The following is a 12,500-nucleotide window of genomic DNA, read 5'->3' as shown; positions in this document are numbered from 1 at the left end:
TTATGGATTTCCGTAAGAAGCTTCTGGCGAGAGCCAATAACCATAAACTCGGTTTTCGCGACATTAAGACTAAGCTTACTGGCTTTTAGCCAACAGTGAAGGTTCAGTAGTTCTAAGTTAGTCTTTTGTTCAAGGTCAGCTAGAGAGGAACCAGAAATGGTAATATTTGTGTCATCTGCAAACATTTTAGCGCATGCTGTATTAAGGCAGTTTGGAAGACCGTTTATATAGATTAAGAAGAACAGAGGACCGAGTATACTACCCTGTGGGACTCCGCATCTTAGTTCGCTTGCACTGGGCAATACGCCATTTACATAACATTTCTGGATCCTGTTACCTAGGTAGGGGGCAAAGAATCGTAGAGAACCCAGATCAAGTCCATAGTTTGCAAGTTTACGTAACAATATTGCATTGTCAATGTTGTGAAAAGCCTTTTTAAGGTCGATATATACCACACCATTTAATAGGCCGTTATCTATATTAATAGACCAGTTGGTAGTTGTTTCAAGTTACGCAGTCATAGTGCCATGGAGCGATTGAAAGCCGGATTGATAAGTATTCAAGAGTTTGTTTTTATCTAGGTAATCGTAGAGGTGTTGATAAATAATTTTCTCGAAAAGCTTTGAGACAATTGGCAATACAGAAATAGATCTATAATTATTTAGGTTAGATTTTGTTCCGTTTTAAGAATAGGAGTCACCTTAGCGATTTTCCATTCATCTGGAAAGGTTTCCGTTTCAATACTGCTATTAAAAAGTTTCGTTAATGATGGTGCGATAATGGAACTGGCTAATTTCAGAAGTTTACAAGGAACTGCGTCCAATCCCATGGCTTTTTTTTCGTAAAGCTGACTTAGTAGCTCACTCACAGTTGTGACAGTAAGAGCCGTTAAGGAAAAGGCAGTTTCAGTGGGCTGTAAATATACCTTTCAGTGTTGGTATTAGAAGGTGATAATTTACTGGCTAGATTTGGTCCAATAGATATGAAAAAGTTATTAAAAGCTTCTGCAATTTCAGGTGCAGAATTTATGGTTTCGTTATCAGTTTTAACTTCAGTGATATTGCGGTTTGAGTAAGATTTACGTGTTGAGCGCAGTTCGTTTTAATAACTGAGGAGAAAGTGCTGCCTTTGTAATGACATCTGCAAATGGTTAGACTCTCTAGTCTTCTCGGATAAGGACGATAAACCGTAGGCCCTGTCTCACAACCCTTCAATGTTCATAATCCTGTGGGACGTAAAACAACCCACACACTAACTTGTCGCAAAGAGTAGGGCATGTAGTTCCCGGTGTTGTGGTCTGTCTTCTGTGTTATATCATGGTTGGGAGGGTAAAGAGCGCACTTAATGGAGCGTCGCTCTGTTGTGCGACCCCCACCACAGCCTGTTTCTCTGTTGTGGTGAAAGTGATTAAATAGATAGTAATAATAATAAATAATAGCTCATCCAGACAGAAAATTCAACTATGTTGTCTACAGTTAAGTCAAGGAAACAGGACACTGTTATCCCACAAGGCCAGTCAGTTGTTGTTTCATGTCGTGCTACAGTAGGTCCAGTTGGAAAGATACCAGTGTTGATTGAATTTGATGCAGACCCATCCAACTCCACTGATCTTGAAATTCCCAAAACTCAACTTACGGTTGCTGGAGGTTCAACTTGTCGAGTCAACATCCGAGTCAACAATCCAACAAGACATGACATCACATTGAGAGGGTGAGCAGTCCTAGGCTACCTCCAACAAGTAAAGTTAGTCACTCCACTAGAGTGAAATTAAAGGGAAGCTCCTCATCCACAACTGTGAATACCGGGGAAGCCAATATCCAGGAACAGAGAGTTAATGAAGTCTCATACGACAGTTGTCTAGAATGGTAAAAGGGAGAGGCAGAATTCAACATCAGTGAAAACCGATAGGACCACATCCCAGATGCTGACATTGAGGGACTTTCTGAGGAACAGCGCACCATTGTAAGGAAAATGCTTGAGGAGGAAGCAGAGTCGTTCTCAAAAACTGATGATGATGTTGGGGCCGCGGAGGAATTGCCGATAGAGATCAATCTGACTGACAGTTCCAGTACAGAAAAAGTATACGTCCATCCCCCGAACACTTTATGCTGAAGTTAAGCAATATGTCGAAGATTTGTTGAACAGAGGTTGGATTCAGAAGTCAAGGCCTGCATATTCCTCACCTGTTGTGTGCGTTCGGAAAATAGATGGGACCTTGAGACTGTGCATTGATTATCGGCAATTAAACCTGAAAACGATTCGTGACAGTCATCCATTACCTAGGGTGCAGGAAAGTCTCGGTGGAAACCAATGGTTTTTCTTACTAAATCAGGGGAAGGCCTATCATCAAGGTTTTGTTAGTCCTGAGAGTAGACATAAAACAGCATTTGTGACTCCCTGGGGCTTATATGAGTGGGTTCGTCTACCTACGGGCCTGAAAAATGCACCTGGAGAATTCCAACGTTTCATTGAGTACTGCCTTGATGGTCTTAGGGATGACATATGCATACCTTATATTGATGACATCATCGGCATTAGCAAGTCATTTGGGAATCACGTTGATCACCTCAGACAAGTACTCAGACGTCTTCGGTCTCATGGTGTGAAGCTTAAGCCAAAGAAATGTAGGCTCTTCAAGCGAGAAGTCAAGTACCTGGGCTAGATTGTTTCAGCAGCAGGATACAGGCCTGACACATCAAATGTTGAGGCAATCAGAGTTTTGAAGAATAGCAAACCTAGGACGGTCGGTGAAGTAAGAAAGCTACTGGGTCTTCTAGGATACTACCGTCGATACATCCAGGACTTCGCTAAAATTGCTCATCCACTCTTCCAGTTATTACAGTCAACATTAGAGGACACCTCCAAACCTATCAAGCCAAGGACAAGCTCTCTCAATCACGGGACCGTGCCATCATCACAACCAGTTGTTTGGGAAGAGCAGCATCAAAAAGCGCTTGAAGAACTGTTGAACCATCTTGTAAATCCTCCGATTCTGGGATACCCTGATTTCAGTCAACCTTTTGTGCTATACACTGATGCATCTCAACAGGGACTTGGAGCAGTACTGGGTCAGAAACAAGATGGCATGGTGCGTGTCATTGGTTGTGGTTCGAGATAACTTTCAAAAGCAAAAAAGAACTATCATCTCCATTCAGGGAAACTCGAGTTGTGACGAAAGTATGTCCATGTCTCAAGCAACGACAACCTAATTTGCCTACTCGTGCGTCACTGCAGAGCATCACCATGTCTGCACCTCAAGAATTAGTATCCATTGATTTCTTACATTTGGAGCAAAGCTCTGGCGGTTTTGAGTACATTTTAGTCATTGTCGACTATTTCACCAGATTCGCTCAAGCCTATGCAACTAAGAATAAATCAAGCACAACTGCAGCTGAGCGCTAATACAATGAATTTGTGCTTCGATTTGGTTTCCCAGCAAAAATACTTCACGATCAAGGAAGGGAGTTTGAAAATAAACTCTTTCACAATTTGCAAAAGCTTAGTGGAATCACGCGTCTTCGGACTACGCCCTACCATCCACAGGGGAATGGAAAAGCTGAACGATTTAACCGAACTCTGTTATCCATGTTGAGAACTCTCCCAGAAAGTCAGAAGCACATATGAAAGGATTCGCTGAACAAAGTAGTACACGCCTACAACTGTAGCAGGAATGATGCAACTGGTCTCTCTCCTTTTTACCTATTATTTGGTCGGTCACCACGTCTCCCAGTTGTATCATCCATTGTATTGGCCATGGGGGATCCCGGTGCTGTATTATCCACTGCCTCATCTACCAGTGTGTCCAGTATGTTCACAGTTTCTTGCCGTGAATGTGTCCCAGTCAGTCCCTCTAGTGGTCTTTTAGACAAACAAGAGACACTTGACGACGATAATGCCATATTTCACAGTTACTTTCATATTGTTGTTTGTTCGTTAAAAAAAAGGAAAAAGAAAAGACTTGTTCAATGAAAATGCTAGACATTTTGAGGCGGTGTTTCGGTGCACTGCAGTTGGCCTTGGTTCAATTGTCGGATTAGGAAATAGACTGCACTTTGTGGGCCTGATCACCATGCACCTTTGTCTCTTCGCATGTTTGAGATTGTAACTGTACGATTAGGCCATCGTTGCAACGTCCAGGAGGTGGGAAGCGTTTTTGTTAAGTCACGTGATGCGTGACACAGTTTTTTGTTAGGCATTGGTTAGTTCTTGTTGAAGAGCCGCAAGCATCACAGGGATCTGGGCAGCATTGTTTTTCTTTGGGCGGCGTAAATATTCTTGATGATGATGATGAGGAGCATCACCCTACAAGAACAGTTTTTTTTTTGTCTCCTCGCATGTTTGAGATTGTAATTGTATGATTAGGCCATCGCTGCAACGTCCAGGAGGACATTTCTTTTAGAGGGGGAGTGTGTGGGAAGTAGGGACTTAGCCCACCCTCCATAAGAATAAGTGTTTTTGTTAAGTCACGTGATGCGTCACGGACCACGAGGTCGGAACGAGCAAGCGAATCTATGGCTGTCTTTTTTCGTTTTTGTTCCGAGGAACAAAGTTAACATATACACAGTTTTTTTAGGCATTGGCACAGGCACAGGGATCTGGGCGGCATTGTTTTTCTTTGGGCGGCGTGATTGGTGATCAGGAGCCATTAATATAGTGTACTCTGATGTTGTCTAGACGTGTCCGTTTTAAAACTGCTTGTGTTTGCTTTTTGAGATCTTCGTTGATAAATGGCATCTTGATGTAGATCATACCGACAACCGTCCGAACAATCGATTACAAAATTAGAAGCGACTTGTCAGTTCACGAACTTTGAATATTTATGCATTGAGATACGGGGCTAAGCCTTTCCTTATCTCCAATTGGACTGCTCTCCCGTTTGAGAAGTTTGAAATCTTATTAGGAGAGATTGAGGAAGAAAACATTATAGGGTCAAATATTATAGGGGACCTAAATTGCGATTTGTTAGCTCCCAATCCAAACAATGAGACTAAACATCTTAACGAACGCTGAGAGTCCTACCAATACACTCAATTAATCAATGAACCAACACGCATTACATCAAAACCTAAATCATTAATAGACTTATTCCTTACTAATCTCTCTGGGGTTTCCCGTATAGGAGTCAGTGACCATAGCCTAATTTACGTTGCACGTAAACAAAGAAGCCGTAAATCACTTCCGCAAGCCATTAATGCTAGACAATACAAAAGTTTTGTGCTCGAACATTTTTCAATGCGACATGGAACTAGCATCTTAGGCCATGATTGAGCAACTTCCCGACCCTATCGAATCTTAGGAATCTTGGAAACATCTACTTTCGCTCCTACTTTTAGAGTAACGTTAGTAACGTTAAAGCCACTTGGAAAAGAATCAACTCGTTATTACCAAGGAAGAAAAACAAAACCCAAGATACGAAATTGCTTATTGATGATAAAGACATCAGGGACCCCCACGAGGTCTGTAATGCTTTTAATAGTTATTTTACGGAAATTGGTCCAACCCTGGCCTCAAAGATTAATCGCCCTCGAGTCAGTTTTCGAGATTTTATTAAACCTTCACATACGAACTTTGAGGCGAAACTAATAACGGTAGATGATGTAACTAAACTTGTAGCCAATTTATCTACAAACAAAGCTGATGGCCTTGATGATATATCAGCCAGTCTTCTCAAGGCTTCTTTTCCTTTTACAATGGCCTCCCTGACGCACTGGTATTACTGGTATTACTGGTATTATTCCCAGTGACTGGAAAAGCGCTAGGGTCACTCCAATCTTCAAGACTGACTCGAAGGTAGACCCAGCTAATTATAGGCCCATATCAGTTCTTTCAGTCATTGCTAAAGTCTTTGAAAAAGCGATTTTCAATCAGGGATACACTCCACCTTAACAGCTCTTATTGATATGACTGATAATTGGTATTTTAACATTGACAATGGTTTAACAAATGCGGTTCTGTATATTGATCTAAAAAAGCATTTCATACCATCTGATGTAAGAATGTATGCTGACGATACTAACCTTACGTATGCATCAAAAGATCCTGATGAGTTGTTGTCATCCCGGACACGTGACTCAACCTTAAACAATGGCTTGATCCTAGTCGCCTAAGTCTTAACGTTGTCAAAACTAAATGCTTGTTCATTGGGACTCGGCACAAAATCTGGCTACTACCTAATAGCTCAGACATTTGCCTTGACAGCCATCCAATAGAAAGAGTTGATTCATATAAATATACAGGTCGATGAAACGCTATCTTGGGGTCCCAATATCTCTGAGGTTAACATAAATTTTCAAAAGTGCTTGCAGCTCTAAGAAAACTTAAGCCACTATGCCCCCAACCAGTGCTCATAACAATCTTCAAATCTCTTATTTTTCCACGTCCCGATTTAATTTATTGTAGTGTTGTCTGGGGTGGCATCGGTACTTGCTTTAGAATTACACAACAGAGCTGTTCGCATAATAGCCGGTGCTGACTGGGATGTAAGATCCTTTTACATTCTTTGGGACCTAAACTGGACGAGACTCGCTGATAGACGTTCCAAACAAATGAAAACCCTTATGTGCAAAACAGTGAACGATCTACCGCCTCAGTATATATTCGATTCGCGAATACTAATACCATCCATAGACACAATCTACCGTGATTCAGAGATAAATCTGTTCATCCCAAGACCGAACTCAGCAGCTCTTAAAAAGAGTTCCGTTACAGGGGTGCCTGTACTTGGAACAGTCTGCCTAGCGAGGCAAAGCAAGCCACTAGTTTGAATTATTTTCTTGCATTAGTTTGTTAATTAATTATTTATTTATATATTTCATCGTTATCATATTATAATAATCCAACAAGGGATTAAGTTATGCTTTAAGACTTTTCAAGTAAATTAAAGTTATAAGTAAATTACATTTTTAGCATTTAGGTAAATTAGATTTTTAAGTATAGTCTGTTATTCTACTATTTAATGCTCCCAATCCATGAGAAACGAAAAAAAAAACACAAACAACAACAAATGTGGGGAAAGGGGTTGGGAATGAAGTACTCCAACAGGCAACTATCGCTAACCCAATACTAGTCTAGCTTGGAAAGATGGGAGGGGTCAAAACCCCCCTCAGCCCCTTGTCTCTAGGGGTGCAGGTCACGATTCCCTAAGAGAGGTGCTACTCCTCTTGAGGACTGAAGATCACAATACCCTGCAAGAGTACTTACTCCTCTTTAGGGCTGCCACAATACCCTAAAAGAGGTCCTAACTCCTCTCCAGGTCACAATACCCTGTGAGAGGTCTTTAATCCTCCTCAGGGCTGCAGGTCACAATACCCTGAAAGAGGTAGTTAAGACTCATGGTTACCATGGCAACCAATCCATTCTGTGAGTCTATGGGAGCACTTCATCCCAACCCAAAGTTTATTTGTCTAAATAAATTCAACGTCACAGAACAGAGGAAAGATTCACACCTAAGATTTACTCCAGAGTCCAGCTGTGAAGATCTCAATAGGAAGCATAGCTAATAGGTTCATTATGCATCTTATGTGCAGGGAAACTGCTGAAGTCAAACTGGAATGTAAGACTGAAGACTGTATTAAGTGATATAATATCGCAATGATATTGTCAGATACTAGAGAGTAACAATATGTTGGACCGAAGGCCTAACCGAAGATTTGTTAACAAATCATTTCAAGAAAATATTCAACACAACGCGAGTGGAACCGGGGCTTAACCTCATAATACAGGTATATACCTAGTCTATGAAAGTAGACAGGGCTACTCGAATCATTAAGTGTCTGTAATGCAAATATGCAGCAAGTCTAAGTAGCGTTGGCTGCTGACTGTAACATGTTTAAAATATAGATATCCATCTCAATTAAACTTATAGGAAGATATCTTATGTATAGCGTTTTGTATTCAAAACATCCTATATATAACATCATGTATCATAAGTCTAGATAGGAAGCAAAGTATATTGCGTGTACTATGGTGCATGACATGCTTGTGACATAGGGGTGAGGAGGGTGGGAAAATAATTGTACTAGAAAGCAAACTAAAGCAGGCAAGATGTTTGCCTGCAAGAGCGATGGAATGAATAAACACTAGGCTTATGTTCGATACACTAGGGGTTTATCGACAGTGAAATAAGAACTATCCTGATTGGCTCAGCCTGCAGATTGCACTATGAACACACATGATTAGGATTGAACTTTGGCTGGCCCCCGAGACTTTTGATACTTCGGTCGATAACTGCTTCAGTGATATTCCAAGAGTCACTGAGATATTTTGTTTGGGGCCCGGTCTCTAAATTTATTAAGATCATCATATTCTAAGTACGTCGTTGCAATGTCGTTGCGTCACGATCCGATGCCATTGCAACATGGCGGCCAGCATGATTCCCCATCAGGTTCTTGAGCTTTCTTGAGTTGCGCAAAAATTTAACTCCACCTTTTCCTTTAGCTTGTCATTCTCCGCTGTTAGTGACTGCACAGTATCCTTTTAAACTTGAAAAACTTTGTAGCTATACAACATAATCATACTATCCTGGAGCTCTCGAAATTGCATTCGCACGCTACACAAGTGTGCAAGAATTGAGTTTCAGATTTGAGTTATTATGGTATCCTCGATCAAGGACGACTGTCGATCTTCCTTCTGTTGTCCCTGGTTCCGATTGTCATTGTCATTCTCAGATGGTGGAGTTCCGCGTCTTGCAAAAGTGGTTTTAGAAAAGCTTGTTAATGAACTATTGTGTTGACGGGCACGTTCTCCCCATATGGATACAACTATCTTCTTAAAGGCGATCCGAAATTCAGTATTAAAGTACGCGTAAATCATCGGATTTAAAGTACTGTTTAAGTTTGGTAGAATCATGACGATCAGGTAAAAGAGAACTTCCGGAATGGGTCTCAGTAAAGACATATCATACTGTTGAATAGTGAACACGATAAAAAATGGAGCCCAACACAAAGTGAAAGTCAACAGGACAATGGCGATTGTCTTAGTGACTTTGAATTCGCGCCGCGCGCTCTTTCGCGTATGCCTGTCTTCCTTGCTGCTGAAGTTGGCAGTCATGTGTTGCCTTCTTTTGAACTGAATCCAGACAGTGCGCAAAATCATGCTGTAACAAGTCACGAGCACAGTAAGTGGGAACAGAAAAGCTACTATGTTCACTACCGTGTAGAATGTTTTGTTGGTATTCGTACACAAGCCGTAAGCACTCAATCGAACGCCTCGCGCTCCAGGCCAAGCAATAATGGAAAGCGTAGACAGTGTGGCCGCGTACAGCCATACGCCGCCAATGGCCAAAACCGAGCGCAAGTTTGTCATCTTTCTACGATAAACAAAAGGTTTGGTAATTTTCAAGTGTCTGTCAACTGAGATCACCACCAGATTGGCGATGGATGCTGCCGCACAAGCCATGTCCACCCAAATCCATGTCTTGCAGATCCAAACATCTTGTATGATGGTTACATTGGAGAGGATACGAAAGGGTAGGCTCGCAGATGCGTATAGGAAGTCACTTACTGCAAGAGACGCAATAAACCAGTTTGTAGGGCTGTGGAGACGCCGGTAGACGTATACGGCGATACAAACTAAGCTGTTTCCAAATATGGTCACAATCATTACAATAATGAAAAAGGCTAAAAAAAATGTATTCCAATCCCACCAAGAGCTGTCAGATTCATATTCAGGAATGTCTGTTGCATTTGTCGTGTTATTCATGCTTGATCTCGGTGTGGATCAAATGTGGCTGCTTGGTAAATGTAGACTGGCTCAACGTACCCTTGTGACGTTCTCCTATCGACACAAAATCTGTCTGTCTTGATGCTTTTGTCCTTCAGTGGTACTCGACTTTCGGAGGTAATTTGACAAACAGTTTGCGTAGAAGGCCGCCCGTAGAATTATGAAAAATATTTCCCTTGCCCTAAGACAAGTGATATGCCAGTAGGTGTGACTAGTAATGGATGGCAAAAAAAGATTTTAGTTGTCTCCGTCAACTTAAACGATTTGCTTCCTTTTTCAGGTGTTCGTTACCCCAGATTTCGGTCCTGATATATATTATGCTCTTTGGCCGTCGAATCACCTGAAATAAAAATTGGAAACATTCATTCACTCACAATATGATATAGTATAATGAACAATTATTCCACGAGCGCACTTTGATATCAGACGATAAATAGCCAACCAGGGGCGTATAGCGCCAAGTTTTTCGGTTGCAGTGCGAAACGCATGTGTCTTGTATCAAAAGACCAAAAAAAGAAAGAAATCGTAATGGAACATTTGTCTCTACTACAAATTGGAAAAGTCAGAGAAACAATGATTGAATGGAGCTAGCCTAGAAAGTGGACGGTGCAGAAAGAATTATTTCAATGGAGCCATCTTTATTGAGTCCAGTGCTCAACAATGAACCAGGGCTATTTATCATTGAAATTAAATTCTTCGAAGATGACCACACAGGATCTAAGATCAATGCTTTCAGTGCAATAATTATTATTGTTCAAAAAATTACCACGAAGCATGATTCAAGCACAATATTAATTATCGTTTTTGTTCTGCACAATCGGCTGCCACCAAGACCGACAAAAATTGGAATAAAGATCGAGGGGCGCCGAATAACGGGCGTAAGTACTGAACAAAAATTAATGAACGAATTGTAATGGTCTTCAAAAGGCCTTCCAAGGCAAGTAAGCTCACCGCAAAAAACGATTAACAATGCAAGTAACTTGGTGATCACTTCAATTCAGCGACGTACGGGTTGGATTCCCTTGCAGTGTCCAAACAAAAATCGCGTAAATTTCTCTCTCCAAATATCATATCAGATGTTACTCTGGTCACTTAAGAATCACTTCCGAAAAAATGCTCTTCCCAAAGAATCAAAATAATATCCACTCAAAACGTGAAAAAAATCTCTTCTTTATGTAATCGTCGCCATACTGAATATCCCAGAGTGCAACACAAAAAGGTACAAATTTGTTTATTCACCGGGGAGGGAAGCGGACAAAATTGCAAAAAATTGATCCACAAAACGTTGACAAAAACCATTTTAACTTTTAAAATCGCTTGGTGACTCCTACGTTTAATTATATAAAATGAAAGTTTGAGGCCCTTTGAAGCCGGGATTAATTTTTGGGGCCGTGAAAAACTGATAAAGGGCACTTTTTAGTAACTACAGAGGAGGGCTGTCTAGCCTGTTGCAGGCTCTCATAGACCGTATTCATAAATGGCGGTCACATTTATAATTCTTTTGTCCACGTACAAATTAGCCTACCAAGCCTCATTTTAGAGCAAAAATTCTTTTCAATTCACTGTATGGTATCGAGGCTTGGTAGGCTAATTTGCACTTCGACAAAAGAATTATAAACTGGCCGCCATTTATGAATAAGGTCTATATAGTCGAGAAAACGAAAAGAACTGCGTGTGAAAAGCGAGTGGGGGCTTGGGTCGAGGCGAGGCGGGAGAGCCTGTAAGTATCTCTTTAAATTCTTCATTCCGCAAAACCAGCTCCTGGTATACCCTCTGATTGGTCAATTTTGACAGTTTAAATCAACACTTTCGTCATCATTTTGATTCACGCGCGGAGCTTACGCGGAGCACGAAAGAAAGAGGTCAACTCTGTCGCCGAGTGTCTTAAAGTATTCCCAAACGTACAAGTGTTCAGATTCGAGCAAAAGTTGTGTGTGTTGAACTTAATTAAGACGAGAAGAAGATCCGTTTGCAATGCTTCCAACCGGTTTTGGTAACAGCATAAATTTTCAGTTACTTCCGCGCGTTGCGAAAGCGCTTCAATGTTGTGATACGACATCTCTGCACACCGCTTACAATATAGCATCACCGGTTACGATATATAGTTCGAATTTTATCGCACACACACGCAACTATTATGTCCCCTGCACGCCACAATTGTTAGCATTCGACGGCGCTCTCTGATAACTCTGACGAACGAGAAAAAATACAATATTATGTTATTGTTTCTTATGCAAATACTTGGCAGGGTATTCGAATTCAGCTAAGGTTAATTAAATTTCTGCCTTCATCGCCTTCAAAAAAAATGAGAGAAAAAAGAAAAACACCACTTTGAAAGAGCGCAAAAATTTGCCGAAAACAGGCGTGTATATCCGTTACATGTGGCCACTGAAATGTCTTAAAGGTTTAAAAGATCAAGCGATTTCAGGAAGCGAAGGTGATGGCTACGTGTCTGTATACTGCAAATGCAATGAAATGTCAATCTTTCACATTCATTATAGGTTGTCCTGATGCATCAGAGCTGAAGTTTATTGATGAGACCATCTTATCATCTAGGCCAGAAACTTCAATGGTCGGGTTTCTGTTTTCCTTGGAAAGTCAACAGATCGTCGGGAACTCGAAGTTTTCAAACTGGTGGTTGTTTTTTGGTCGAATTTAAATTTCCGGTCGGTGATTTCCTTGACACTCGTTTCCCGGGCGCTTTGACAATGCCTTCGAACGCTTGTAAAGTAATTTTCTTAAAAGTGCCTTAAATTCTGGCTAACGTACTCGCACAAGTG

At 41.1% G+C, this 12,500-nt stretch overlaps 2 protein-coding genes across 4 annotated transcripts in view; both read right to left on the bottom strand.

The window, feature by feature from the left end:
- LOC138057765 (uncharacterized) overlaps positions 1-12,500 on the bottom strand; it is a 44,474-nt gene that overhangs the window by 10,358 nt on the left and 21,616 nt on the right. The gene's annotated exons all lie outside the window — the stretch shown is intronic.
- The window catches only part of LOC138056333 (D(1) dopamine receptor-like), a 13,897-nt gene continuing 8,443 nt past the window's right edge, over positions 7,047-12,500 (bottom strand). For both annotated transcript variants that reach the window (XM_068902454.1, XM_068903172.1), the window contains exon 2: positions 7,047-10,060. In XM_068902454.1, coding sequence (XP_068758555.1) covers positions 8,575-9,699 — 1,125 coding nt within the window. In that variant the 5' untranslated portion in view covers positions 9,700-10,060 and the 3' untranslated portion in view covers positions 7,047-8,574. The remainder of the gene's footprint in view (positions 10,061-12,500) is intronic.

Source organism: Montipora capricornis, chromosome 1, assembly GCF_036669925.1.
Source record: "Montipora capricornis isolate CH-2021 chromosome 1, ASM3666992v2, whole genome shotgun sequence".
NCBI lineage: Eukaryota > Metazoa > Cnidaria > Anthozoa > Scleractinia > Acroporidae > Montipora > Montipora capricornis.
The sequence above is the reverse complement of the archived record's forward strand: the minus strand, read 5'-3'. Positions and strand labels throughout refer to the sequence as shown.